Source organism: Electrona antarctica (assembly GCF_951216825.1).
Source record: "Electrona antarctica genome assembly, chromosome: 17".
NCBI classification, from domain to species: Eukaryota; Metazoa; Chordata; class Actinopteri; order Myctophiformes; family Myctophidae; genus Electrona; species Electrona antarctica.
The window spans coordinates 20,619,764-20,646,445 of NC_136798.1; the positions used below are offsets into that span (position 1 = coordinate 20,619,764).

Here is a 26,682-nt window from a genome sequence, read left to right on the forward strand (position 1 = left end):
GCTCAAATTAAATATAGGAACAAAGAACCTGGAAGCCAGTCTATGATGTCAGCCATGCAGGTATATTATGTCACTACTACGACATCAGTACTATGACATAGTCATCTCCATATTTGGGCAACATTTCAACTGAAGCCGCCTCTCCATTGACATCCAGCAATTAAAACAAAAGCTTAGAAGATTAAATATGAAACATTTCAAAAAGTCCCCCAGATCTTAACACAACACTGTGGAAAGTTTCAACCCATTCTGACATGAGGTTTGTTTGTGCATGCATAAAAGTCACAAAACTCAACAAAACTCAACTCGGCTCACTCAGCTCAACTCAGCTTATTAAAACCGATTTTCTTTGCGTTGGCTATTCAAAAATAGCAGATAAACAAGCTCACGTTGCACAGTGCAGTGAGCAGTACATCTCTTATTTTTGAAAATGTTTAAAGTGTGAGAACCAGACTGATTTAGAAGGCATTTGTATAATCTGCCTCAGGTCTTAATACTTAAAATGTTTAGACGCCCTCTACCTCGCCCCCCTCATATCTTCCAAGTTTGCTGAAGCTTTGTCACCTACTTTGATCAGAAGGTTGATGACATCATGGCAAATATGAGACGTGTGGGGACAATAGCTGTATAGGAAGTGCTAGCGCCCCTCAAAAAAGAAGGGACTCCCACATACTGTCTTCAACAGTACTTTATTTAAAGAAACAGCAACGTTTCGGCCTATACGACCTTCATCAGGCTATCTTATGCCATGTCTATGGACTTTTAATGTTTGTTGAGAACCATTATAATTATACATTTCCGGGCCCAGCCAAGTTTATATGGACTTGAATGTTTGTTTAGGGTAAATTATGATGATTAAGATGTCATCTCACTGATATAAATAGTTTTAAATACATCCTGTAATGTAATTATTTCTACCTTATCTATGTCACTGTTTTGAGGGGTGCTAGCAACTCCCTCCTATGCACAGCTTTGTGTGTTTGTACCACGGACTGTGATGATTTGATTGGCTGAGCACAGAATGTGATGATGTATGATGATGTATGATGATAAGTGCACCCCTCAATTCACACAAGTGTGATTTATTTTTCCTTTCTTTTCTTTTAAGGGAGAACAATGGCTTCCCTTTCCAGTAACAGAAATATTGCAGTTTCTATTAGCTTGGATTTTTGGTATAGGAGGATTCTGAACTGTCTGAGACACAAATTAATTGTACCATATTACCATATTGTACCATATTATAATGAGCAGTGAAGATAGGTTGAAAATGGGTGAAGTGGTCTTTAAGTTTATATTTAGTATCTGTATTTGAGTAGGCCTATCTGTTTTTTGAGGGGCTCTATAGCAGCTAGCCCCTCCAAAGTCTGGTTTAGTTTAGTTTAATTTATTTGATCATCCTTAGGTTTCAAATACAATATTTACAACAATGAATGGAAGCTGTTACAAAACATGAAGGTGATCAAAAGGAATAGGCAGAAGCTGAAAGCTTATAAATACCTATCCTACTTACAACAGAACATAATTCGTAATACTCATAGTTAACATGGAACTTTTGGAATTACGTCATATGGCAGCCTTTTTAATGTTTGTTTAGAGCACTTTAAACAAACAGATTGGCAGCCAAGTCTATGAACATTTAATGTTTGTTTAGAGCACTTTAAACAGAGTGGCAGCCAAGTCTATGGACTTTTAGTGTTTGTTTAGAGCACCATTAACAGAGTGGCAGCCAAGTCTATGGACTTTTAGTGTTTGTTTAGAGCACCATTAACAGAGTGGCAGCCAAGTCTATGGACTTTTAGTGTTTGTTTAGAGCACCATTAACAGAGTGGCAGCCAAGTCTATGGACTTTTAGTGTTTGTTTAGAGCACTTTTAACAGAGTGGCAGCCACGTCTATGGACTTTTAATGTTTGTTTAGAGCACCATTAACAGAGTGGCAGCCAAGTCTATGGACTTTTAGTGTTTGTTTAGAGCACCATTAACAGAGTGGCAGCCAAGTCTATGGACTTTTAATGTATGTTTAGAGCATTTTAAAAACAGAGTGGCAGCCACGTCTATGGACTTTTAGTGTTTGTTTAGAGCACTTTAAACAGAGTGGCAGCCCAAGTCTATGGACTTTTAATGTTTGTTTAGAGCACTTTAAACCTTAATCCCTAAGCACACCAAAGGGGTCACCATGCAACTCCTTGGGTCCAAACGGTTGCAAGGAGTTAACGCTAAAATTCCATGCGTTGAATCACTAGGGTCAACGTGGGTCAACGTGCAACAAGACATATCGCATCGCAGGGACAACGCTAAAACCGTCTTGACTCTTTGGTGGGGTTAGGGCTTCAAGGAATGGACCACTAATAAGCCGTATGCATAATACCATAGACATAGGGATGGTGGCTGCTAGACAAACCCATACGGTTTGTCTAGCAGCCACCATCCCTATGTCTATGGTATGCATATCGGTTGGATAGATATCCATTATATGCCTAAACGGCAAGGCACATCAGTTTTGTTTTTGGTTATATCTGAGTTATAATGACATGCCTATGGGTGTATCGGGTATATGTTTATGGCTATTTCGAAGTGATTGACACAGCTGTGGTCCGCCAACCCGTCGGCCCTCCAATAGCCAATTTTAATAATTTTGTGAAAATAGATCTACAAGCTCACAACGCATCACAATGCTGATACACTGTGAAAGCTTGTAGAGATTATTAATTCACACAAAACAAATTGAGTTGAGGGATTGAGTTCCGGCTGGCAGCGTGAACAAAGAATTTGATGCTTATCAGTGCAGTGGTTTGTGAGATTAGCCACAGGCAGATAGACATACTGTACAGGTGAAAACATAATCTCCTCCTGCATGCCTTCGGCCTGGTAGAGTCAATAGCTGCTGTTGGCCTCGTTGGCAAATAGACTAGTCGGGGACTAGTCGAATTTGGACTTTTCTGGGCATGAAGTATGAGTTTCATTAGTTTCACCATTAGTCACTCCAAAACCATGCCGCTGTATTCGCCTTTCTCCCTCATCATCTCATCAAGCTGCTTCTGAGTGTCTTCCTCCATACATCGTATTTCGTCCATTGACAGGTCGATCCATTTGTCAATCCAGCAAAACAGCAGTCTATTGAAGAGGGTGATCAAGCGCTTTAGTTTGCCGTGTAACCAGTTCTCCACTTTACTTTGCAGACCCCACCACTTGAACTGGACTGTAACTAGCTTATAGGCACACATGCGAGGACCACTGGAGTCACTCTCAACTTTCTTCCAGTCAGGTCCCAGGGGCCCTCTTCCTGTCTTCTCTGACCTGAAGATAGCAGGGTCGTCATCAGGCTTGTAGTCGCCTTTCGATACTTTACTTGCAATGTCGATGTGAACAACCTCGGCATTCTCCCACTCAGTTGCGTCTAATCCGTGAACATTCTCCTCCTCTCCCATGTCCGGCTTGTGCAACGTGTCGACCTTAATGAAGACGTTGTCCTTGTCCATGAATGGGTAAGTCGTAATTGTCCGACAGTAAGGGTATGCATTCCAGGCCTTCTCGTGGAGATCAAGAGAACCTTCCGGCGCCAGCATACTGACGATTCTAGGCACGTTACTCGTCATGTGGAAGATCTTGTGCGTGTATTGGCCTTTCATGCCATTTTCCTCGTAAGGCTCGTTGACCAACACCTCCACGCCCTGTCCTCCGCCCGTCTCTCTCTTACTAGCCTGTGCGGTCGAGTACAGCTGGCCCACATGGTACTCCTCCACTGAAATGGGCAGGACGACTCGATATTCTTTAATGATCATTCTGGCTGCTGTCACGCTGTCTAAAACGCAGCGTGCATGGCATGGGGGGTGTTAAAAACAGTTGTTCTGGTCGGCGGCTGTTCATAGAAGGCGCTTGGTGCCTCCACCTCTTGTCCCTGCCTTAAAGTCTAGCTTGGTCTGTAAGCGTCTAAAGACATCTTCACCTTATATACCGTAAGGTTGACTGCTCTGATCTGATGTCACACGCAACAAACGCCCATATATTATGGTAACATAACGTTTCTGTTGGGTTTCCACAGAAGCCTCATGTTATCGTAAAGGTTGCCACCTTTAATTAATTTAATTAATTAATGTCCAAAACCGCCGATTATAAGATTGATTAATTACACAAGTAAGACGCGTAAATGCGGGAAGCGAACGAAGTGTTGTGGCAGTCTGACACACACACACACACACACACACACACACACACACACACACACACACACACACACACACACACACAGTCAGTTTTGGCCAGCTTCTATAGTTAGTGCTCACTTCGTTCGCAATCATAACTACCCTAAACAAACTTTAAAGTCCATAGACTTGGCTGGCGACCAGTTATTTTTAATTAGGCTCTAACAAACAGTAAAAGTCCATAGACTTCATTTGACTGCCACGTACATGACCTTATTTCGGAAAGCCATGCATTTGAGGGGGTATTGCCCCTCAGTAAATCACACCGGTGTAAAGTGAGGGGCACAGGATGTAATTTATATTGACTCAACATGAGGTCACATTAAAAGTCCATGAACTTGGCTGCCACTCTGTTAAAAGTGCTCTGAACAAACATTAATAGTCCATAGACTTGGCTGCCATATGACATAATTCCGAAAGCCAGACATTGGAGGGGCTAGTGCCCCTCAAAAACGATCTGGCTGCCAATAGATGTAGTCATAGTCAATAGTCTCTTGTTAATACTTTTCATAGGTTAAATATTTATACTAGAAACACTTAACCATTTCCAATTTCATTTTAAAAGACACAAAGACAAAAAGACACAACGAAAGTAGGGAATGAGACATTACCCCATGTGAAAGAGTTTAACGGGTCTTGTTCACAAGTGAGGGGAGGACGGAGAAGGAGATCAGCCGGAGAATCGGAGCAGCAGAGGCGGTATTGCAGTCGCTGTACTGCACTGTTGTGACGAAAAGTGAGCTGAGGCAGAAGGCAAAGCTCTCTGTCTACCAAGCAATCTTCTTACCATGGTCATGAAGTGTGGGTCATGACCGAAAGAATAAGGTCGCGAATACAAGCGGCCGAAATGAGTTTTCTTCGACGGGTGGCTGGCATCTCCCTAGAGATAGGGTGAGAAGCTCAGTCATACGAGAGACTCGGAGTAGAGCCGCTGCTCCTTGCCTGGAAAGGAGCCAGCTTAGGTGGTTCGGGCATCTGGTTAGGATGCCTCTCGAGCGTCTCCCTAGGGAGGTTTTCGAGGCACGTCCCCGGGACAGACCAAGGCGCAGATGGAGGTATCACATCGACTCACTGGCCCCCCCAGGAGGAAGTTACTAATGTTGCTCTGGAGAGGGAAGTCTGGAGCTCTCTGGTGGAGCTGTTGCCCCTGCGCCCCGACTACAGATAAGCGGTTGAAGATGGATGATGGAGACACAAAGATGAAGGTCCAGTGGGGCCGAAACATCCGTCAATTTAAAGTGACAGACGTTTCTGCTGAGCAAGAGCAGTGTGGGGGATGTTTTGTTCATTAAAATATTTTTGAGTGGTGCAACCACTCCCTTTAAGGGAGTGGTTGCACCACCCACCCAGCCACACACATAGCTCCATAAGGGAGTCCCTTATGGAGCTATGTGTGTGGCTGGGTGGGTGGCTGGGTCTGAGCACGAAAATAGCATTTTCTTTTCACCACCTGTGCGCAACCTAACACACACGCACATATTATCTGTATATAATATGATGATTTCGGGTGTGCCAGTACAGTACAGTGACAGTACAGTACAGGGACCCCCACATGGTAACTGTCATTTCTCTACCGTTTCGGACTTGGGGTGGCTCACCGGAACCGGGCCGGCACCCTGGCCGTGGTCCTGTGGGTCTGGAACTTCCGGGGACCCCCCGGGGACCCCCACACGGAGTTGCACCACTCACTTCACACGGGTGTGATTTTCACGTTTGCTTCACTTTAAAAATAATCGTCCTTGGAGAAATTTGAAATTTGCAAGTGGACCAGAGCTCAGAAAACCTTTATAACCACTGGTTTAGAGGTTCAAATGGTTTTGTGAGTCAACTATGGGGTGAATTGTTTGACATAGGCCCCTCGTGCAAACTTTGGAAGGCAATAGACAATCGGAATAGAATAATTATGAAGGATTTGTGTAATGTATCCGTTTCAAATAACTCCAGAGATAATGTGCAGAAATATAAAAATTAGCAGATATACAAGCTTGCATCGGCTATTTTCAAATGGCTACTATATGTGGTTACGGTTAGGGTATTGATGCTATATTTACTCATTTTGCCTGGGAAATACTGGGTTATGGTGCCTCGTTGTGCATCACTGATTTGTGAGGAATAGTCAGATTTGTTGTGGATGAATTCTATTTGCAGTTAGATTTATTCTAACCTCCAAAAATATCCAGGAACTTAATTAAATTAATTTTAAATCCGTCCACAACTACTTGAATTGCATAAAGAAATACTATTACACAGGTCTTCTGGCATTGTGAGAAAATGTAATAATTTGGGACAAAAAATGTCAATTTTCACATGGAATTTGACATCCTCACACTTTATATTTACTATACCATGACAGCAATATTGTTCTGGACTATGACTAGGGCTGGGCAATAGCAAAATTGAAAATGTACACTGCTCGTGTACCTGTAGGTTCATTGATTATGGATGTTTTGTTCAAAACAAATTACAGAAAAAAATCTAATAGTTTCATAATAGATTAGTCTGACTAACCATGTATGCCCGGTATTACAGTACTTCTTTGTACAATCCTGGCAGTCACCGTGCATGCAACGTCATAATTAGTTTTTTCTTTTTTTAATAAGAATTTGAAGGTTTTCGGAAAGGCGTTTTTAGAATTGGTCTCAGGTCAAAAAATAAGCGACATATCATGCATCAGATTGGTTTTGAGCTTGTAAATTGGCCATTTTCAAATGTATTTAAAAATCATTCATTAATCGTAATCGAGGCAAAAGTAACCGTGATACTTGATTTCAAGTCACATTGCCCAGCCCAAACTCTGCTCCCTGGTTGGCGGGGGTTATTATGATACACCCATGAAATACCTTCCATCTTCACTTTGTGGGTTGTTGTTTTTTGGTAAATTAACGCACCTACTGTACTTGAGCAAGTACACGCTGCAAGCTCTAAACGCAGCGCAGCATGTTTGGAGATCGTAGATCTGCTACTTTTGCCGTTTTTGATTGATTGATCACCATCTAAAATGTGCCCTATATTCTCATGCATTGTAATGTCAAGAACTGCATGTCCCATTGACCACCCCCCTCATCTGTTTGGTTTCTGTGCATTTTTATGTTAATTAGAAAAAACAAACAATAAATACATAATAAAACAAATGACAGCAAAGTTTCTCGTTTCTTTCCTCTTTTTTCTCTCTCACCGTGCTCTACACCACTCGTTAAGCATATAAAGAAAATAAGATGCAAGAGCATGACAGTACTAGAATTCCGCACAGATCCAGATAACACATCTATTGAAAACATAAATTAACGGGGAGGGTTGTTGTCACGCCAAAAACGAGGCAGAAAACGGTGAAATTACAAAGGCAGCAGAAGAAAAAAAAAACATATGTACAGTACAGTTAACGTTTCTTTTTATTTAATAAAAATTGTGTGTGTGTGTGTGTGTGCGTGTGTGTGTGTCTGCATGTCTATGGTTAATGGAAGGAATATATGGAGGGTGGGAGTGAAAACACCAGCAGCATTACAATCAACGATTGGCCCCTCTGTGGTGAAAGCCTTGGAGGCTGGGGGGAGGGGGCTAGCAAAGTCATGGGCAATTGATAGGACCGCACCGCATTCAAGAGTTTTTAACTTGGCGGTGCCAACCAGTTGGGGGAGGGTGAAGAGGAATCAGGGTTTCCGAGTCTTTTTTTACTTTAGTTTTTTGTTGTTGTCGTTGTGGTCATTTAGGAGTTGATGACTAACTAGGCCTTGGGGTCAGTACAGCAGTGTCTCTTCGATTTCGGGCTCCTCGTCGGGAGAGTCCGGTGCCAGCGGAGCAGAGGAGGGGCCCACGCCACTCTCCTTCATGTCCTGCTCCTGTTGCGTTTGGATCTTGAGGATGAGCTCCCGGATCTCCTCGCGCTTCGTCTTCATTCGCTGCTGAGGGAACCAGTCTGACAGGTTCACTGGCAGGTGGAAGCTGGGTATGGGGTTCTGACGACAGGAAGACGGAAAATAAGAAAACACCACTATTTAACATTTATGTATTTTACATGAGGAAGGAAGGTTGCAGAGAGAGAGGACGAGGCCCAAAGACAACTTAACAATAACAACCCCTCAACAACAAAAGGAATAACCCAACATTTGAGAGTGCGGCAAGTAGTGTGTCTTTGGAAGTATGCAGCGTTGTACAAAAGGGTAGTAGCAACTTAGAGAATGTTTTGTTCTTGTATATAAAATGAGAAAAGGAGGACATCGTCTCTGTCGGGCGGAAACCCAAAATTCAGCATTGCAAACGTAGCAGATCGACAAGCTCATAACGCGTTGTTTTCGAGTTGTGTGTGAGATGTGTGTGACGGCATTCATTTATGAAGGGGGGGGGGGGGGGGGGGGGGAGGGAGAGGTTTCTGCCCGACAGCAACAATACAGTATGTGAAGACCCCACCCACCTGGGGTTGTCACGATTACAGGATTTAAGTTGACGATTAATTGTCATACATTAATTGTTTCTGTCGTTGAAAACTGGAGCATTATGAATACAAATTTAATTTCTATTTGGCTTTCAGGCTTCGTAATTAAACATTGCACAGGGAAGACAATACAAATAAATTACTGACATATATTTAATAATTCTATACTTTCTATTCTAAAGTCTCACCTCAAAGAAGCTCTCCACATATTGCAGGATATAAACTCCGCAGTCGCTGAAGTTGTCCTGCTGAGGCACACGTGGGCTGGAGCCCTTCATCACTTCTTTCGCAAAACTGCGCCGCGTCCCTTTACGCACCTCCCACTCCACCTCCAGGTACCTGAAACAATCATAATGCACCATCATCCATCATCCTTTACGCACCTCCAGGTTTTCATAGATTTCATACATAGCTTCACAGACTGGTCAACTACGGGGTTTTGTTTGACATACATTATCTTTACCATTTATATGTTGGATTTGTGTATTTTAGGACGGTTAACCTTTTAAAGTTTAAAAGGTTAACCGTCCTAAAATACACAAATTCAACATACAAATTGACTAAATATTGAGCGTTTAAAATGTAAACGCTCAATATTTAGTCAATTTGACCGTTGGTTCTGTGCTTGGTCTGCTCCTGTTCTCTCTACACCAACTCTCAGAAAATCTCCATCTTCGGCTAATGTTTCCCCATTGCAAAGATTTGGCCGACCCCCTGTAGTTACTCTGAGGACACTCTGTTGAGTTAATGACCCACGATATACCCAGGCATCGAACACACAACTTGGAGTCAGGCTGCAACTTTAGTAGAGCCGATATCAGGCCCCATCTTGTGCGCCGCCTTACCCCTTATGCTTAAAAGGTATTAGCCATATTTTACATTTTAAAATAATTCAACTAGCCCATATACATCGACACATTGTGAGCTTGTAGATAGGCTATTCAAACAATTTTAAAATGTTTTTATTGTTAAAGTATTAACAATAATCACACACACACACACACACACACACACACACACACACACACACACACACACACACACACACACACACACACACACACACACACACACACACACACACACACACACACACACACACACACACACACACACACACACACACACACACACACACACACACACTAGCAGCAGTAGATACTTACTCGCGCAAGGTTTTGACCACTGTGGACCTGGTAGGACCACGTAGGGAGTCCATGATGAGAATACAAGGCCTGTGAGGAACGAACAAAGACATCCAGATGAACGTCATCATAGCCGTGTGCACAGGTATCACAAAATACACATCACAATAGCAATATTCAGCCGAAATATCATAATTAGTCTGTATCCACACACACACACTTTCATTACCCACACCATCTGGACCATTCATCCAAAAACGTGGCCCTTCTATCTAAACACATTCCAAACTAGATCAGAACATTCTTAAAACAAACTGCAGCCATTTTCCTGACATCCAGAGCATGATGTATTTGTTTTTTGCTGTACAATAGCTCCTACTAGTGGTCAAAGTACAGATTGACTTTCTTTTTAGGTGGTATGCAAGAATGTTTGACTCATTGTTTTAGAGTAGCTTCAACGTGTTTCAGACCAGGGACCCCTTAGCAGAGAGATGAAGCAGGGACCCCTTAGCTGAGAGAGATGAAGCAGGGACCCCTTAGCTGAGAGAGATGAAGCAGGGACCCCTTAGCTGAGAGAGATGAAGCAGGGGCTCACACTATTGTAACGGTTTCCTCAGTAGCTTACCCCGAGTGACACACCTGTGGCAACTTTATCCTGAGTATGGAGATTGCCAGGTGTCAATCATTGTTAAGTGGTGATGGCCTGTTAATTATCCAATTAGTGACTAATTGGATAATTAACTAATTGACTAATTATTAGTCAATTAAGAGTCAATTGTGACTCTGGCCGTCACAATATTGTATACAATTATGTTGCAGACCAAACCCTTTCATAGATTTCATAGACTTGTTTGACAGCACTACCATCAATGTTGTGTCAATTAATGTGTTTTGTTTGTTTATATATAATATTTTTCTATGAATATGTCGAATTCATATTTGTGTGTATTTTTCAGACTTTCTTTAAACCCCCAATGCTTGGGAAACTTGACCTACTATGTCTGCTCTATTTTCCACTCTGCACCAACATTCTTTTCCAAAAATACCAGATGTACAAGCTCATTGTGAGGGATGCAAAAAAGTAAAGACCACCCCCCCAGGCAGCACAGAAGTTGTGTTTGACTCACTGTTTACAGAGGCTGGGGTTGGAGGTCCAGGCAGAGTTGTCAGGATTTGGAATTACAGTCTCCTCAGCCAGAGTCCCATCCTCACTGCACTCATCCTGCACGTGGAAACACAACAAGTTTCATAGTGGAACCGTTAGGTGAAAGCTTTGACTGAGCGATATACCCAGGCAACACACTGCTCTGAATGACAGCATCACTTCAATGTCTGGTCGAATGACTGAGCGATATACCCAGACAACACACTGCTCTGAATGACAGCATCACTTCAATGTCTGGTCCAATGTAAATTGTCGCCGTCGGGCAGAAACCTCTTTTCAATATATTTTAACTTTGTGTGCTTTTGTTTATTTTTTGTAAATGACTGTGTCATCATACTACACACAAGCGTATCAAAAGTAGAAGATCTGCAAGTTCGAAACGCGGCGCCAAGCGTTCATTTCTGTTCACGAAAATATATTTAAAAATATCTTTAGAGCTTATTTTTTTATTTCCTTTTCTGCTAAGCAACAAGCTATATATGCTTAGTGGGGAGGAGGCTCCACTTCCGCTTTATATTTTACTCATGATAGAGCTTCCGTTGCTCCAGACTGTATGACGGAAGCGTTTGAAAATTGCGAGAGGCAACAGTCTGGCAACACGAGACTAGACATAATGAGTTTTCCAAAAAACATAGAATTGAGTACCTGACAGGAGCTTTGGTCATCAGAGAAGGTAAAGTTGTCATCATTTCCTTTCCCTGACCCGTAACTCGCGCTGATTTGGTGCAACCCACCTAAAAACAAGAAAAAGAAAATAATATAATACCAGTCCATACCTGGAGTTGTGCACACTCAAAAGTATTTGCAGACTTTGAGTTATGTGCACATTATAAAATGAAATAAATGATGCCCCAAAAATGTCCCTCTAAGATGGGATTGTGGTTTGAGAAGCCCTTGTTTTATTTTTATTTAACCTTTATTTAACCAGTAAAAACCACATTGAGACTGAAGTCTCTTTTACAAGTGTGAAGGCAAAATAAGTGACACAGCTCTGCCAGTAACAATAAATACACAACAAAAAACAGGACAAACATACAATGCTCATAAATACAGTACCCACTACCGAAGAAGATCAAAGGGAGAACGTCTAGTAACGCAAACCAATAAAGACTAATAAATAAAAACTAAGCAACAACATTTGCTAGTAAACTAAAAAGCAAGAGAACATTTGCTATACGTCAAAGCAGATGCAGTGTTTGGGAAGTGTGCCCATGGCAATCCTTTTAAAGCTCACTAGGGGATTCACAGCAGCCAGTTTGAGTCTGGTCTGTACTCTGTAGGTCATTCCAAGACCAGGGTCTGAAATAAGCAAGGCTTTTTTTCCCAGCCTCAGATTTTGTTGGGGGCACGACATAGCGCAGCCAAGCAGTTGATCTGAGGTTGAGAGCGTTTTGGACAAGTTCAAATTTAGAACAAATTTAAAGTGGGTGATTACCAAGAATGGCTTTATAAGTGAGAATATACCAATGTAGCAACCTGCGAGACGTCAAGGAGTACCAACCCACTAGGGCGTACAGAGTACAGTGATGAGTCCTATAGGGGGAGTTGGTTATGAACCTCAATGCAGCATGAAACAAGGGGTCGAGTTTGCTCAGAGTTGAGGAACTAGCAAAGCGGTAGACAGTATCGCCATAATCGAGCTGCGACAGGAAGAGGCCTGTAACCAGCTTTTTGCAAGAAGCATTAGAAAAGCAGGACTTCATTCTGTAATGATCTAGGGGATTACGCCGATTCCATGGATAAGAGAAAAATGCCTCAACGCTTATCTGAAACCAAATCTAAAAGGTTCTTTACAAAAGTGCAAAAATTAACCCATTGAGACCCGAGATCAGATTCTACAAAATGTCTTCTAAATCCTGACAGTTTTCTGAAAAATCTGTGTTTCTACATCAGTGGTTCTCAAACTTTTTCATGTCAAGGACCCCCATCTCAAAATATGTTGTTTCAGGGACCTCCCAGAAACAAAGATTTTAGTTAAAAACCTTAGCTGTGAAATAATATATATTCAATGATTTGCACATGTTTTCAAAAAAATGCAAAAATAGCAGATCTACAAGTTCACCGGGTGCCACGCTATGAACTTGTAGATCTTCTATTTTTCAACAGCTAAAGTTAAGGTGACACGACACAGATGCATCCTCAGGTCTAAATTAATGAAATAGAGCGACTCACTTTTGTAATGAGGCCCAGCGTCGCCCTGCACACCGTTAACCGTGGGTGCTCCTGCAGCACTTGAGGTCTCTTGAGGTGCCCCGTTGCTAAAAGCACAACTGTCCTTGGCCTGGTCGCGGTTCACGTCCGCCTCCGTTTGCCCCCCAGGGGACCGGTGCAGCGCAGAGCCCACTACGTCATCTCCTTCTGGGGACAGAGGTCGGCAGTGGTCTGCTAGGTGGTTCTCCGAGGGGGGCACCGAGGAGGAGGAGGAGGTGGAGGCTGGAGCGCTGGCAGAGGCTGGGCAGGGGCCCTGGTACAGGGGGTTGGTTTCGTACTCTGGGCCCCGTAGGCCCGGGAAGCAAATGACTGCTAAGTACCAGTGGGCTCTATGGAGAATGACAGAATACAACATGAAGAGTTTGGTGCAATGTCTTGTTTTCCCATAAATGAGCCATTTAATTTTATAACGACAACTACTGATGCTTCAAGTTAACAGTAATTCTGTTAGAATAACTAACATTAAATATACTTAGTATTATTTATTTATTTTGTCAAGCATTATACAGTTATCTAATAAGACCAAATTCAAACAAATGTATAACATTTGAAAATAGCAGATCTACAAACTCACAATGCATCCAATGTGATGCATTGTAATAATTGTAGTAAATACTAAAAACCTACAAAGTAACTAGTAACTAAAACTTTCTACTAATTGTAGTGGAGATAAAAGTACAATATTTGCCTCTGAGATGTAGTGAAGTAAAAGTAAAAATATAGAAAATTGTAAATGCCCCAGTAAAGTACCTAAAAAGTAAATGTACTTATAATGTACTTTACTGTACTTTACACCAAGTGTGTTGGGGAACACACTTGGTGGGTGTATTTCTGAAGCAGCCTGCTCCATACTACAGCAGTATGTGTGTATCGTGGGTGTATTTCTGAAGCAGCCTGCTCCACACTACAGCAGTATGTGTGTATCGTGGGTGTATTTCTGAAGCAGCCTGCTCCACACTACAGCAGTATGTGTGTATGGTGGGTGTATTGCTGAAGCAGCCTGCTCCACACTACAGCAGTGTGTGTGTGTATGGTGGGTGTATTGCTGAAGCAGCCTGCTCCACACTACAGCAGTGTGTGTGTGTATGGTGGGTGTATTGCTGAAGCAGCCTGCTCCACACTACAGCAGTGTGTGTGTGTGTATGGTGGGTGTATTGCTGAAGCAGCCTGCTCCACACTACAGCAGTATGTGTGTATCGTGGGTGTATTTCTGAAGCAGCCTGCTCCACACTACAGCAGTGTGTGTGTGTATGGTGGGTGTATTTCTGAAGCAGCCTGCTCCACACTACAGCAGTGTGTGTGTGTATGGTGGGTGTATTGCTGAAGCAGCCTGCTCCACACTACAGCAGTATGTGTGTGTATGGTGGGTGTATTGCTGAAGCAGCCTGCTCCACACTACAGCAGTGTGTGTGTATCGTGGGTGTATTTCTGAAGCAGCCTGCTCCACACTACAGCAGTGTGTGTGTGTATGGTGGGTGTATTGCTGAAGCAGCCTGCTCCACACTACAGCAGTGTGTGTGTGTATGGTGGGTGTATTGCTGAAGCAGCCTGCTCCACACTACAGCAGTGTGTGTGTGTATGGTGGGTGTATTGCTGAAGCAGCCTGCTCCACACTACAGCAGTATGTGTGTATCGTGGGTGTATTTCTGAAGCAGCCTGCTCCACACTACAGCAGTGTGTGTGTGTATGGTGGGTGTATTTCTGAAGCAGCCTGCTCCACACTACAGCAGTGTGTGTGTGTATGGTGGGTGTATTGCTGAAGCAGCCTGCTCCACACTACAGCAGTGTGTGTGTGTGTGTATGGTGGGTGTATTTCTGAAGCAGCCTGCTCCACACTACAGCAGTATGTGTGTATGGTGGGTGTATTGCTGAAGCAGCCTGCTTCACACTACAGCAGTGTGTGTGTGTATGGTGGGTGTATTGCTGAAGCAGCCTGCTCCACACTACAGCAGTGTGTGTGTGTGTGTATGGTGGGTGTATTGCTGAAGCAGCCTGCTCCACACTACAGCAGTGTGTGTGTGTATGGTGGGTGTATTGCTGAAGCAGCCTGCTCCACACTACAGCAGTGTGTGTGTGTGTGTATGGTGGGTGTATTGCTGAAGCAGCCTGCTCCACACTACAGCAGTGTGTGTGTGTGTGTGTGTGTATGGTGGGTGTATTGCTGAAGCAGCCTGCTCCACACTACAGCAGTGTGTGTGTGTATGGTGGGTGTATTGCTGAAGCAGCCTGCTCCACACTACAGCAGTATGTGTGTGTATGGTGGGTGTATTGCTGAAGCAGCCTGCTCCACACTACAGCAGTGTGTGTGTGTATGGTGGGTGTATTGCTGAAGCAGCCTACTTCACACTATAGCAGTAGCGTGTAGGGGACATTTATAAAGCTGAGACTGGGAGACTCACGACTCATTGATGGGTACAAAGATGAAGTCTTTTTGGAAAAGGTCTACATGTCGAGTCCAGTTCTTCACTCTATTGTGCTTCCTCTTCTGGATTCTGGCAACCACAGGGAGAAAGACAGGACTCTGTTAGCAATCTGAGAGCTGGCTGGAGGAGAGAGCTTAAGGTTAAACACTTGGTCATCTTGAAAGTAGCTCTCAAATCAAAAAAAGTGTGGGCACCCCTCAAGTACCCCTAGGGCCTAGGGGTACTAGTTAATTACTAGTATTAAAATGTTGTTTTTTTTATGTCCAATGAATTTCTATTTGTTCATAGAAAAATACTTTTCAGGATTCCAATTCAAAAATAGCAAAACATTATTAAGATTTCAGCTGAACAAGCTGAGCTAAAAATGCGTCGCAGTGTGACACGTTTTCATCTGCTATTTTTGCTACGACTATATGCAACGTGGCTCTCTGGAGTGAGGGTGGAAATATAGTGCCCCTGTCAATCTTCAAAGTTGCCCATCCCTGCTCTAGCTCATGTGATATTGTCTCTGTCGGGTGGAAACTGGAAACCTCATACTTGTCCAACACTGTTACTTTTCAGGATTCAAATTCAAAACACATATGCCCCCAGGGGGAGGGAGAAATCTACAAGCTTGCAATTGGGTCCACAATAATGTGAAGTGAGTAATCAATGTTGTAAACATGCCAGACCACAGGTATGGTCCCTTGTGCTGAATTGTGCGCTGCCGAGGAGGACCACACTCACGGTAGATTGGCTATATCTGGAACATTCCGCCTCTCTCTCTGATTCAGCCTCTTGTAGAAGAAAGAGCTGAACACGTGGATCCTTTGCGCATTTTCCTTTTTCAACTTCTCCATAACTACGTATCTGGAGGAAAGAAAACAAAGGAGCCGTTAGCAATGCAATTGTCGAGTGTGGTAATTAAAATGTTGGAACGCAAAGATAGTGTTTCGTTGCTGTCGGGTAGAAACATATGTCCAAAAACATTCCTATTTTGTTATTTTAACAACTGAAAATAGCCAATCTACAAACTCACAACCTGCCATTTCCACTACTTTTGTGAGACACTCTTGTATGATGAATTAGGGAATTAATTTACAAAAAACATGTCTACCCGACACCAACCATTTGCATGTTTGACTACAGTTAGAAAAAAAACAAAGAATGAAACTCACTTTAAATAAAAGTCTATGATGACATCATTTAGGAACTCTCCGTCATTAAGGCAATGAAGGTCTTCATTAGTAACAGTTATACCTCCTTTGGCTGGGGGAGGGGGGTATATTATGAGCCTGCAAAAGAAAACAAATATTACCATGATGACCGTAATAAAGTCTAATCAAGCAGTTAACACCCTGAGCGGCATAAACGGAGGTCTCCGTCCTATCAAATAGTTACGCTCAGCGCTCAGGATGGAGATTAATCACAGGACGGAACATTAATGATATCATAACCGAGCGCATAACCGAACGCAATACTGAGCGCACCGCTCCACAGGCTGGGAGTGTTCCATTTCAGTGGATGAGATCGAAAATCTTAAAACGTGAATAACTCTTGATCTAAATCAATCCGTCCAATTCTAACCAAAGATTATGTTTTTGACGGCCCATCACGGTCCCGTCGCTTGTCGCGTTAGAAGTATTCATACTTCCCGTTGTTGTCGATCGCCTCGGGGGTGTTTTGGCTACATCTAGCTACTTTAGCTACATCCAAGCTACAACCTTGTGCACCTTGAAATGGGCCCTGAAGAAACGAATCGCTGGGCGTCCTGATTTAATGGTTACAAATACCCGTTCTAGGTGTTAACTACTTACACCCTTTTTGATTGAATACTTTATAAATGGTAAATGATGCAATTTTCAGGGTTCCTACACATTTGGAATTTTAAAATTCCATACTTTTTTCAGACTCTAATTTCGAGCCCGTGGGTCGCTCCCCGGGCAAGCTGCGTCCGAAAGATCGAGGTGTCATAGACGGTTTAGTGTCCAAGACTTCCAGGCTCGAGTTTCTCCCTACCTCTCTCTCTCACTCTCTCTCAGCTTCCCTCTCTCCTCTCTCTCTGTCTCCTCCATCTCTCTCAGTCTCTTTCTGTGTATGCATTGCATAGCACCATTCAGATAAATCACCATTCAGACTTCAGGTCACAAGCAAAACATTCAAGACAATTCTCCACCGATCTTTGTACTGATAGAACACAACACCGCCTGAAACTTTGGTCTAGCAGACACGTTTCTGTGTAGACATGACCCACAGACGCCGCTTACTTGAGGATTGGTCCAGAGAAGGTGGACTGAAGTTCGCCCATGTCCTCTTCGTCATCCCCATAGAATGTGCTGGACTGCTGGCGGGTGGTCATCCGCGTTCGCACAGGACTCACCTGGGCAACCGTGGTGCCCGGTGAAACTGGTGTGACGTTGTTAGGCATTGACTGCAGAGAGACAAAAAGTATTGCTTGTGAACGAGATGGTGGTTTATCCAGTCACTCCTAGATGGTACCCATGCCAAAATAAAACTATATTTATGATCTGGAAATACAATAAAAAAATCACAAGAGGGGCGCTTATCCTCATACATCACATTCCGTGCTCAGCCAATCAAATCAACACAAATGTGGTACACACAAACACAAAGCTGGCTCAGCCAATCAAATCATCACAAATGTAGTACACACAAACACACAAAGCTGGGCATGGCACCCCTCAAAAATATCAATGTAAAACTAAAAATCACACCCGTGTGAAGTGAGGGGCGCTCTTATCATCGTACATCATCATTACGCAATATGTTGATTTGCTCAGACACATGACGTAAATTCTCCATTCATTGTCAATGGGAATTTAATATTTGTGAAGGACAAAAATACCGATTTGCTCAGACACATGACGAGAATTCTCCATTCATTGTCAATAGGAATGTTTCTGTAAGACGAAAATCTACACTAATAGTTGAATATAGGAGGGGCTAGTGTCCCACTAAAATCACACTTGTGTGAAGTTAGGGGCGCTCTTATCGTCACATACATCACATTCCGTGCTCAGCCAATCAAATCATCACAAATTTGGTACACACAAACACACAAATCGCAATTCAGATCTACAAGCTCAAGCTTGTAGATCTGCTATTTTCATTTTCCACTAGTCCCTTCTTAACATTTCAGTCTGGTTTTTAATTTGTTGACAAAACTGTCAATATATTTAGTCTTAGATTTAGATTTTCATCGTAGCTTAGTTTTCATATAGTTTCCATTTCGTTTTCGTCAAGATTTTTCATCATAGTTTTAGTCGATAAAATCAACACTGCGGCGACTATAAGCCGCTACTTTTTTCCCATGCTTTGAACCCTGCGGCCTATACAACGGTGTGGCTAATCTATGGATTTTTACAGCTAACGGCCACTAGGGGACCTTCTAAATCTATCTCTATGGCCGGCTATGGCCTCTATGCGGCTTATAGTCTAGTGCGGATTGTATATGTACACATTTGTTTTTTTCCCTAAATTTAGCTGGTGCGGCTTATATTCAGGTGCGCTTTATAGTCCGGAAATTACGGTAGATAATTGACACCAGGTGAAAAAATGGGTTGCAAAATCGTGGGATAGAAATTTAGAAAAAATACAAAATAAATAAAAATAACACTGCGGCCTGCATAGCAGTGGAAAGGAAAAGCCCCGACCTTCTCCTCCTTCTCCTTGGTGGCCTTGTTGTAGTTGACCAGCCGGATGTTGGCCTCATCAAATGTCAGCTTGGCAGGGAAGTCCGTCAGGTTGTTGCTATTTCCGATCTCCACCAAAATGTCTTCCAGGATAATCTGCTCCTTCATATTCAGTCCGTTCTCGAAGATGAGAACAATGTACTTCTCGTCTGACTCTGGAGAAAAGACAGGAGCAAAACACGCAGGCGGTAAAGTTAAACTTTTCAACCAAAGCTATCAGAACTGTGCACTAGCGCTGTTAGCAAAGGCTTATCAAGACAGACTTTAAAACATTTTTTTCCGCACATTGAGACTCAAAGAACTCTTTCATTCCAGTGCAACCGTGTCCCCAGTGACAGTCAATGGACATGGACAACCCTCCTAATGTGGAATGTGAAAATGTGAATAAACTAGACGTGGCTCCACCCCACTACCAATTCTATTGTGGGAAAACCCACACCATTCAGAAAAAAAAAATCAACCTTCATTCCTCCGAGAAATAGGAATGCCTTTCTCGATATTTACCTTTGTTTGGTTGAGTTTGACGTACAGGCTGCCCTAAAGAGAAAAGTGGAGTATAAAGTGTTTAATAATAGGTCTAGGTCAACTTGCTTATGCTTCTGTACCTGTGGGGACATACTGTATACACTGGTGTATTAGTGCCCTTCTTTCTTCTGTTGTTCAACAGCTGATGGTGTGGTGGTTGGTGGGGTGTGTGGGAGAGGGTGAGGAAGCTATGTATCTTTATACTTGTAGTTTCATGTTTTATGCAGAGTAATGTAATAAGAGAGTGGTGACACGCTTTGATCTCGCCGCAAAGCGGGTGCCTATGGGCGATAGTTCCAAACATTGCTCCTATGGCTGGAACTATTCCATTGAGATAGAATGAGCACTTCCGCATTCCATTGTTACAATGAGAGTCAACGGGAGTGTCATTACGCTCTTTTATACTACTCTGGTTTTATGGAACAGTACCCTCGAAAATGAGATGCTGCATCTAAAGCCCTTAAATAAAACGTAAAAAAAGGGAAATCTGAAGTGACAAAGAAGATGTACTAACTGAATTATAGAAAGACAATACCATTATAATTCGCCCTGTATCATTCAAAACTCTCACGATTACGAATTTGGAATTGGGAGACAATTAAATGATGACAACTTTTACAGAAAACTCCTGTCTGATCACAAACATCCCACACAGGGGTGGTGTGGAGTCTGTCAACGTTTGTCTGATTTGATAACCTGTAGTACCCATGGATTAATTCTAAATCAAATCTCAAGACTGAAACATTTTGCTAGGTTTCATATGCATTATCTCAACACAATGCCTCCTCATGGACATGGTTTAAATGATAAACATCAAGGCACTCCTGTAACCCGTCCTTAGTATTGCATTTTAATATTGCATTTTTATTCCGTATAGCTGGTTGTGTAGGGTTCTGGGAACATAAGATTCTTTTATATGTGACAGGTATTTTATATGGACATTTGTTCAGTTCCAACTCTCCAAATTGGGGCAGAGTCCCTGGGTGTCTCCATTCACGAACTGATGTGAGCTCTGCCCACTATCCCAAACTTTACATTGGTGGTTCTCAAAGTGGTGGTTCCAGGGGGTCCCCAGCTAGTTAATACAGCATCATTTTAATCACTTTATCCATTTATATGTAGGCTATTCAAAAATAGCAGATCGAAAGCACTGCTTTAACCCATTAACTGCTCCTGGCGGAACGTTCCGTCAGAAGGAATCCAACCCGCAACTGCTTCTGGCGTAATGTTCCGTCTGATAAGCTTTATTATTGATCGCTGATTTATTTTAATTTTTTTGCTTGGCCTTTCCTTCTTTAGCGATCCTAGACCGGATTGCCGTTCACCTCCCTTTATACAGGCTGACTAAAAAGCTGAATAACTCTAAATCTACGGAGCCCTCCATGGTTTGGATAAAACGCGCGATGTTCGGAGGTCTTTGCTGATTATCCGGTGGTCTAGATGGAAACATTGGCTCTTTCTAGAGCAAGGATGGCTTCATTTTAGCTCGCTAGCATTGACGCTATTTATTTAGCCTCAGATGGACGCCCAAACGGATGTGAGTCCAGCGTGTGCTACATTGAAAACGGCTCGGCAGTCTGCGGTTGGCTCTGCGTCCAACAGCATATGGGTTAAGACCTGGAACAGCTGTGCTTTTAACCATTACTTTAACCATTGTTTTAAACTTTAGCTGTTGAAAAATAGCTGATCTACAAGTTCATTGCGCTGCACCAAGTGTCTCGCTACGAGCTTGTAGAGGTGCCATTTTTGAAAAATCATGAAAACGTGTGCGAATCTTTGAATATACCGTAATTTCCGGACTATAAGCCGCTACTTTTTTCCCATGTTTTGAACCCTGCGGCCTATACAACCGTGCGGCTAATCTATGAATTTTTACAGCTAACGGCCACTAGGGGACCTTCTACATCTATCTCTATGGCCACCTGCGGCTTATAGTCCAGTGCGGCTTGTACATACACATTTATTTTTTAGATGGGGGTCTGCGGGCTAATTACATATAATTGTGTACATGAAATAGTTTGAGAACCACTGATATAGAAACATGTATTTCAGAAAACTATCAGGATTCAGAAGACTTTTGCAGAATCAGGTCCTCAGGCCTTAAAGGAGAGTTCCGCACAACCCGTTTTACATCTGTCGTATATGATGTGAAAACATAGTCCATGGAATGCTGTGGCTGTAAGTGTTCCGGTTCACCGTGAGCCGACGTTAGGTCACGCCTACCTTTTCAGAATCAACAGAATTTAGTAAAAAAACGGCTAGGGAGGAATTCTCCTTTAATAATGGGTTAATTGAAATGAAAAGGATTGAGAAACCACTGCAGCATGCAGTGGTTTAAACTTAATGTGTAGTTCATATATGTAAAGTTAACGTGTAGTTCATATATGTAAAGTTAACATGTTGTTCATATATGTACTCACGGCCCCCAGCAGAGTCGTACCACTGGCCTCCCTTCTCCCGGGTCATGTTGAGCTGCGTACGCAGGCGGAGGCACTCCTCCGGCGTGGTCTGGAAGAACAGGACGGGGAGCTTCCGGACGCAGCACCACTCGCAGCTGATCAGCTCCGATGCCCGGAGGCTCACCTTCTCCAGCGCGTCACACTTACTGTTGGCTGCCCAGACAAACCAAAGACGCACATATCTAGTCACCATGGCCATTGATTACTGTTCATATCGTGGACTCATGGAATAAAGCAAAGAAAAATCTCACGACTGAAACATTTTATTCGAATATATTTATTATACTATATATATGTATACTATATATTATATATATATTATACTATACTATGATGATCTTGTTGTTCTATATACTGCCAAGCAGGTGACGAAATCACACAACAACATGACAACAGAAAACATGCTTCCATAGAAGACAACATGCTTCCATAGAAGACAACATGCTTCCATAGAAGACAACTAGCTTCCATAGAAGACAACATGCTGTCTTCTCTGTAATCCACATGACTGAGAACTTTAATCCATTTAATCAGAAACTTTGAGTGAAGAGACGACCCTTTTCATTTAATGATCCATTCTAGTACAGAGGATGAGACCATTTTGTTTTTCGAAAGAAATCTCTCCAGATTGCTTTGATTTTGGTCTGTCATGCACATACCATAATCGTTCACTATTCATTCCCATAGCATCTTGGTGTCTTAGGGCCTTACATTTTAGAGATATATTATAAAAGCATAACTGGAAACGGCAACAACTTGATTGCTTGCTTTTTGCTTTGTCAACATGTTTACATATGAACCTATGAGATGGGATACAGTATATCTTGACCATCAGATAGAAAGGATTTTCACTTACGTTCAGTCTCAAGCTGGATGTGCTCTATGGAGAACTGAAAAGAAACAAACATTTACTTATTGATCAGAGGATCATAATGAATTATTGCATTGTGTGCTGCTGTATGCAAATAATTGCGTGTCGACACCAGCCCTCCACTGGGCCCACAGGCCGCGAACGGACCAGCCGACCACGATTATATGTCCCCCATTTCAGTACATACAGGTGTGATCTATTTTGCTGAAGCCTGAAACCCTTCCCAGCTCAGTCATCCACCACTGCACAGAGAGAGCCCACCCTCCCCCCGTTATCCACACACCCCAGGCTCATTATGTTCCGCTTTACCCACCATAACACTGGTCTGGAATGGATCCATTTAGCATCAGACCCCCTGCAGTTAGCGAGTAGCAGAGGTTCACCCAACACACAGTGTCCACAATGTCAGAAATGTTCTCATGTATGGCGTTGGTGTACTGTAAATGACTTACTATGACGGGCTTTGTCACCATCCTGCGAAGCGTCCCAACCCTCACACTCCGACACTCCAGTATGATGCTTCCACACTTGTCAGATGGTTTGGATTTCTTTATCCTGGGAGAGTCCGAATCCATGCTAAAGTTTCCATGCTGCAAAATGGAGATAATGCAAAGGGCAATGGGGAGAGGATTGCATTTAACATCACAATCAGAAAGGGCACTGTTTAACATTAAAGGCTGCAGTGTCGAATATTCCCACAACAACCAAATGGATCACTGCATGGGATTGGTCAGACACTCAATTCACTCGTGATTGATAGACGTTTTATTTCTGCAATCTGCCACCGATGGACCGCGTATAGATTTGAAGAAAGGTTGGCTGAGGTGTTTCGGAGGTACAGACCTCTCTAATCCCTCTGTAAGGGACTACAAAGACAACCAGGTGGTACAAAGATGGTTAAATCTGGGTGTCAAAAGCAGTTAAAAAATGCTGCAAACATACTAAAAAATCACACCCGTGTGAACTGAGTGGTGCAATTACATAGCAACCATGCTCGTTTTTTTGGTTGCTAACCATAGCAACCATGCTCATTTTTTTGGTACGAACAAACACGGGTACACGGGTACAAAGCCAGTTGTTGGAGTGGTTTGCACCACTCAAAATGAAGTCAGAAGGTTCAGACAATTTCTTGTATTTTTGAACAATAACATGGTACCAGTTCATGGCATGTTTCATTTAGAAGCACACTTGTTTTGTTGTCATGGACAGTAGGTGTTGTGCAAACGTTTATTAAATTCATTGTACCAGATCTTTCATTCGAGACCTCCGGGTTAGCGAGATCTTCATGTCCATGTCGGGGAACATGTCGGAGTCCTCTTGCTCCCCGCTGCTCTTCACCGCCGCCTCCACCCTACCACCAGAGGGCGCTGGAGATGAGTGGGCGGAGTCCGCCGGCCGAGGCGAAACGCTGTCCAACCGGTTGACACTTCCTGTGCTGGCGTTGTCCACGTCCTCCTCTTCGTCACTGGACAGTACAACTGGGGGGGAAACGAAGAGACTGCGTGTTAACACTTTAATTGCCCGGGGTTATTTAATCCATTACATTATAGCGCCCATTCGATTTATAAACACGGACCCCTTTTCCGGACGGACCGGATGTTGTTGTGAATGTGCGTGTAGCAGCTAACAATAGCCACACCACTCTAGAGTCGATCGACAACAACGGGAGGCAAGAATAAATCTATGGCGACTAGCGACTGGACCGCGGAGCGCCGGCTAACACAGGATCTTTTTTGAGTGGTGTAAACCACTCCTACGACTGGCTGTGTTTGTCTGTCTGTCTGTGCTAAAAAAAATGAGCATGGTTGCTACGGTCACCCAGTTCACCCGGGTGTGATTTAATTACGTCAGACATTACGTCAGACCACAGCTATATAAGACCTTACACCACTCAGTTCACACGGGTGTGATTTTTTATAATTAGACGGGATTAGATTTAGATCGCGAGTTATTAACGTTTTAAGATTTTCGTTGTCGTCGGCTAAATGCCTAAACCTAACCTTTAATAATTATATATATATTTTTAAATATTTATTTTAATTATTATTATTGTCCACCTGGGTGAAACCGTGAAACGTCAGTGAAGAGACTCTCCCGTTTGAAGCAGTAAAGTTATTTTACACCTGAATGGGTAGGTGGGGACTCAATGCTTGTCATGATGACAGTCGTCCATATATGTAGTTTCTACATTGACCTGATGTCAGCACTACATGTCTCTGTCGTCTCCATATATGGAACTCTCGTGACATGGAGTGAGAGCCTTCGTTTCACACACTGTTTGATAATTAATTGACCACTAGACCGGTGCCCGGCTGTGAGCACAGAGTCGGTAACGATGGAAGTTGGAGATCCATGCCACACGTGGCTATGCAATACCCGTTGTACCCGTGTCAGAGTACCCGTTCCACCCATCTGTCTGTGTCCCATTTATGCTCATATATGGAGATTTCTGTAGGCCCTATCTGTCTCTCAGTGTCCATTTATTCCTACATATGGAGTTGTGTCAGGCATGCCTAAATAGGGAGTGTTGTGATGTCAGGCATGTCCAAATATGGAATGTTGTGATGTCAGAACAGGCCAGCTCCATATATGGACACTGGGCAGGGGGCCTGTCCAGGGCCGTTTGTGGCGGTTCTGGACAACCGTGGGTCCGACCGACTCGACACCGGGCACTGGACTCCCTGTGGGGGTGTGAAACGCGTGTGAAAGGAAACAATTCCACTAAAATGTACTCAACTACAGACTGTGCTGAAAATACAAATTGGTAGATTGAAGGCAGGTACAATGAAGTTTGTGCGGTTTTACGGTTTATGGCCAAACCGTGTCACGCAACGTGCGCTGGGTGCATGTGATTATTGTTTACGGAAGCAATAGAGAATGGTAGTGCGTATAACTGCAAATAACAGCTGGAGACAGCATCGCACCCGCAGCGCGTTATAAGCTTGTAGATCTGCTATTTCCGGTGCACGGCCCCGTCCTACGCCAGCGTATACATTCGACATATGACACGCGCGTAGTGCCAGGTTGACTGTGACCTTAGGGACAATACTAGCCTGGCTCCAGCACAGAATCGCTAGACACGCATAAAACATATTTTGGGCGATTCAGTTGACTCTGCTACGGTGGTGTCAGTTTGCATTGGCCATCAGCGCCATCACTCGATGGCGGCGGACAGCCATGTTTGTTTGCCGATCTGGCTATTAAACCGCCCTATGATAAATAGTTTCTTTACAGAAATGACAGAAACATGAAATGATGAAACATCATCATCAGACATATTTTACCGTGTTTGTTTACATGCTACTAGCGCTCGTTGACTGCGTGCGTTTGTTTGGTTAGCAACCGGGTTAGCCATAGCCACATGATTGACGACGATGTCATCAACTTTCCTACTATTTTGATTGGTTGGTATGAACCAATCGCCAAAGACTGCCACTTTGGCAACGTTCATCCGAGAAACGGCTGCCGTGGGAAGGGCTTTCAGTCTGAATAATGAAGTGAAACGAAATGAAAATTCAGGCTGAGTGTCAGGCTAGGACAATACGGCTCAGCTACATTTAAA

At 43.2% G+C, this 26,682-nt stretch overlaps 2 protein-coding genes across 3 annotated transcripts in view; both read right to left on the reverse strand.

The window, feature by feature from the left end:
• Positions 1–2,976: 2,976 nt before the first annotated feature.
• Positions 2,977–3,780, reverse strand: LOC306941020 (phosphatidylinositol transfer protein beta isoform-like; the record flags this gene model as incomplete). The annotated part of the gene is made up of 1 exon (XM_079526323.1): positions 2,977–3,780. One exon carries the CDS (start codon positions 3,778–3,780, stop codon positions 2,977–2,979), a length of 804 nt encoding a protein of 267 aa, XP_079382449.1.
• A 3,487-nt stretch (positions 3,781–7,267) lies between these two features.
• The window catches only part of senp6a (SUMO specific peptidase 6a), a 37,057-nt gene continuing 17,642 nt past the window's right edge, over positions 7,268–26,682 (reverse strand). The window contains exons 9-24 of one of the 2 annotated variants that reach the window (XM_079526486.1): positions 24,366–24,598; positions 23,573–23,710; positions 23,106–23,139; positions 22,211–22,402; positions 19,770–19,802; positions 19,227–19,420; positions 17,820–17,983; positions 16,731–16,847; positions 16,300–16,422; positions 15,550–15,642; positions 13,112–13,479; positions 11,585–11,673; positions 10,902–10,996; positions 9,796–9,864; positions 8,818–8,968; positions 7,268–8,153 (exon numbers count right to left, since the gene is read on the reverse strand). In XM_079526486.1, the coding sequence (XP_079382612.1) occupies positions 7,935–8,153; positions 8,818–8,968; positions 9,796–9,864; positions 10,902–10,996; positions 11,585–11,673; positions 13,112–13,479; positions 15,550–15,642; positions 16,300–16,422; positions 16,731–16,847; positions 17,820–17,983; positions 19,227–19,420; positions 19,770–19,802; positions 22,211–22,402; positions 23,106–23,139; positions 23,573–23,710; positions 24,366–24,598 (2,312 nt within the window). In that variant the 3' untranslated portion in view covers positions 7,268–7,934. The remainder of the gene's footprint in view (positions 8,154–8,817; positions 8,969–9,795; positions 9,865–10,901; positions 10,997–11,584; positions 11,674–13,111; positions 13,480–15,549; positions 15,643–16,299; positions 16,423–16,730; positions 16,848–17,819; positions 17,984–19,226; positions 19,421–19,769; positions 19,803–22,210; positions 22,403–23,105; positions 23,140–23,572; positions 23,711–24,365; positions 24,599–26,682) is intronic. The other variant, XM_079526487.1, reaches the window with a different exon arrangement.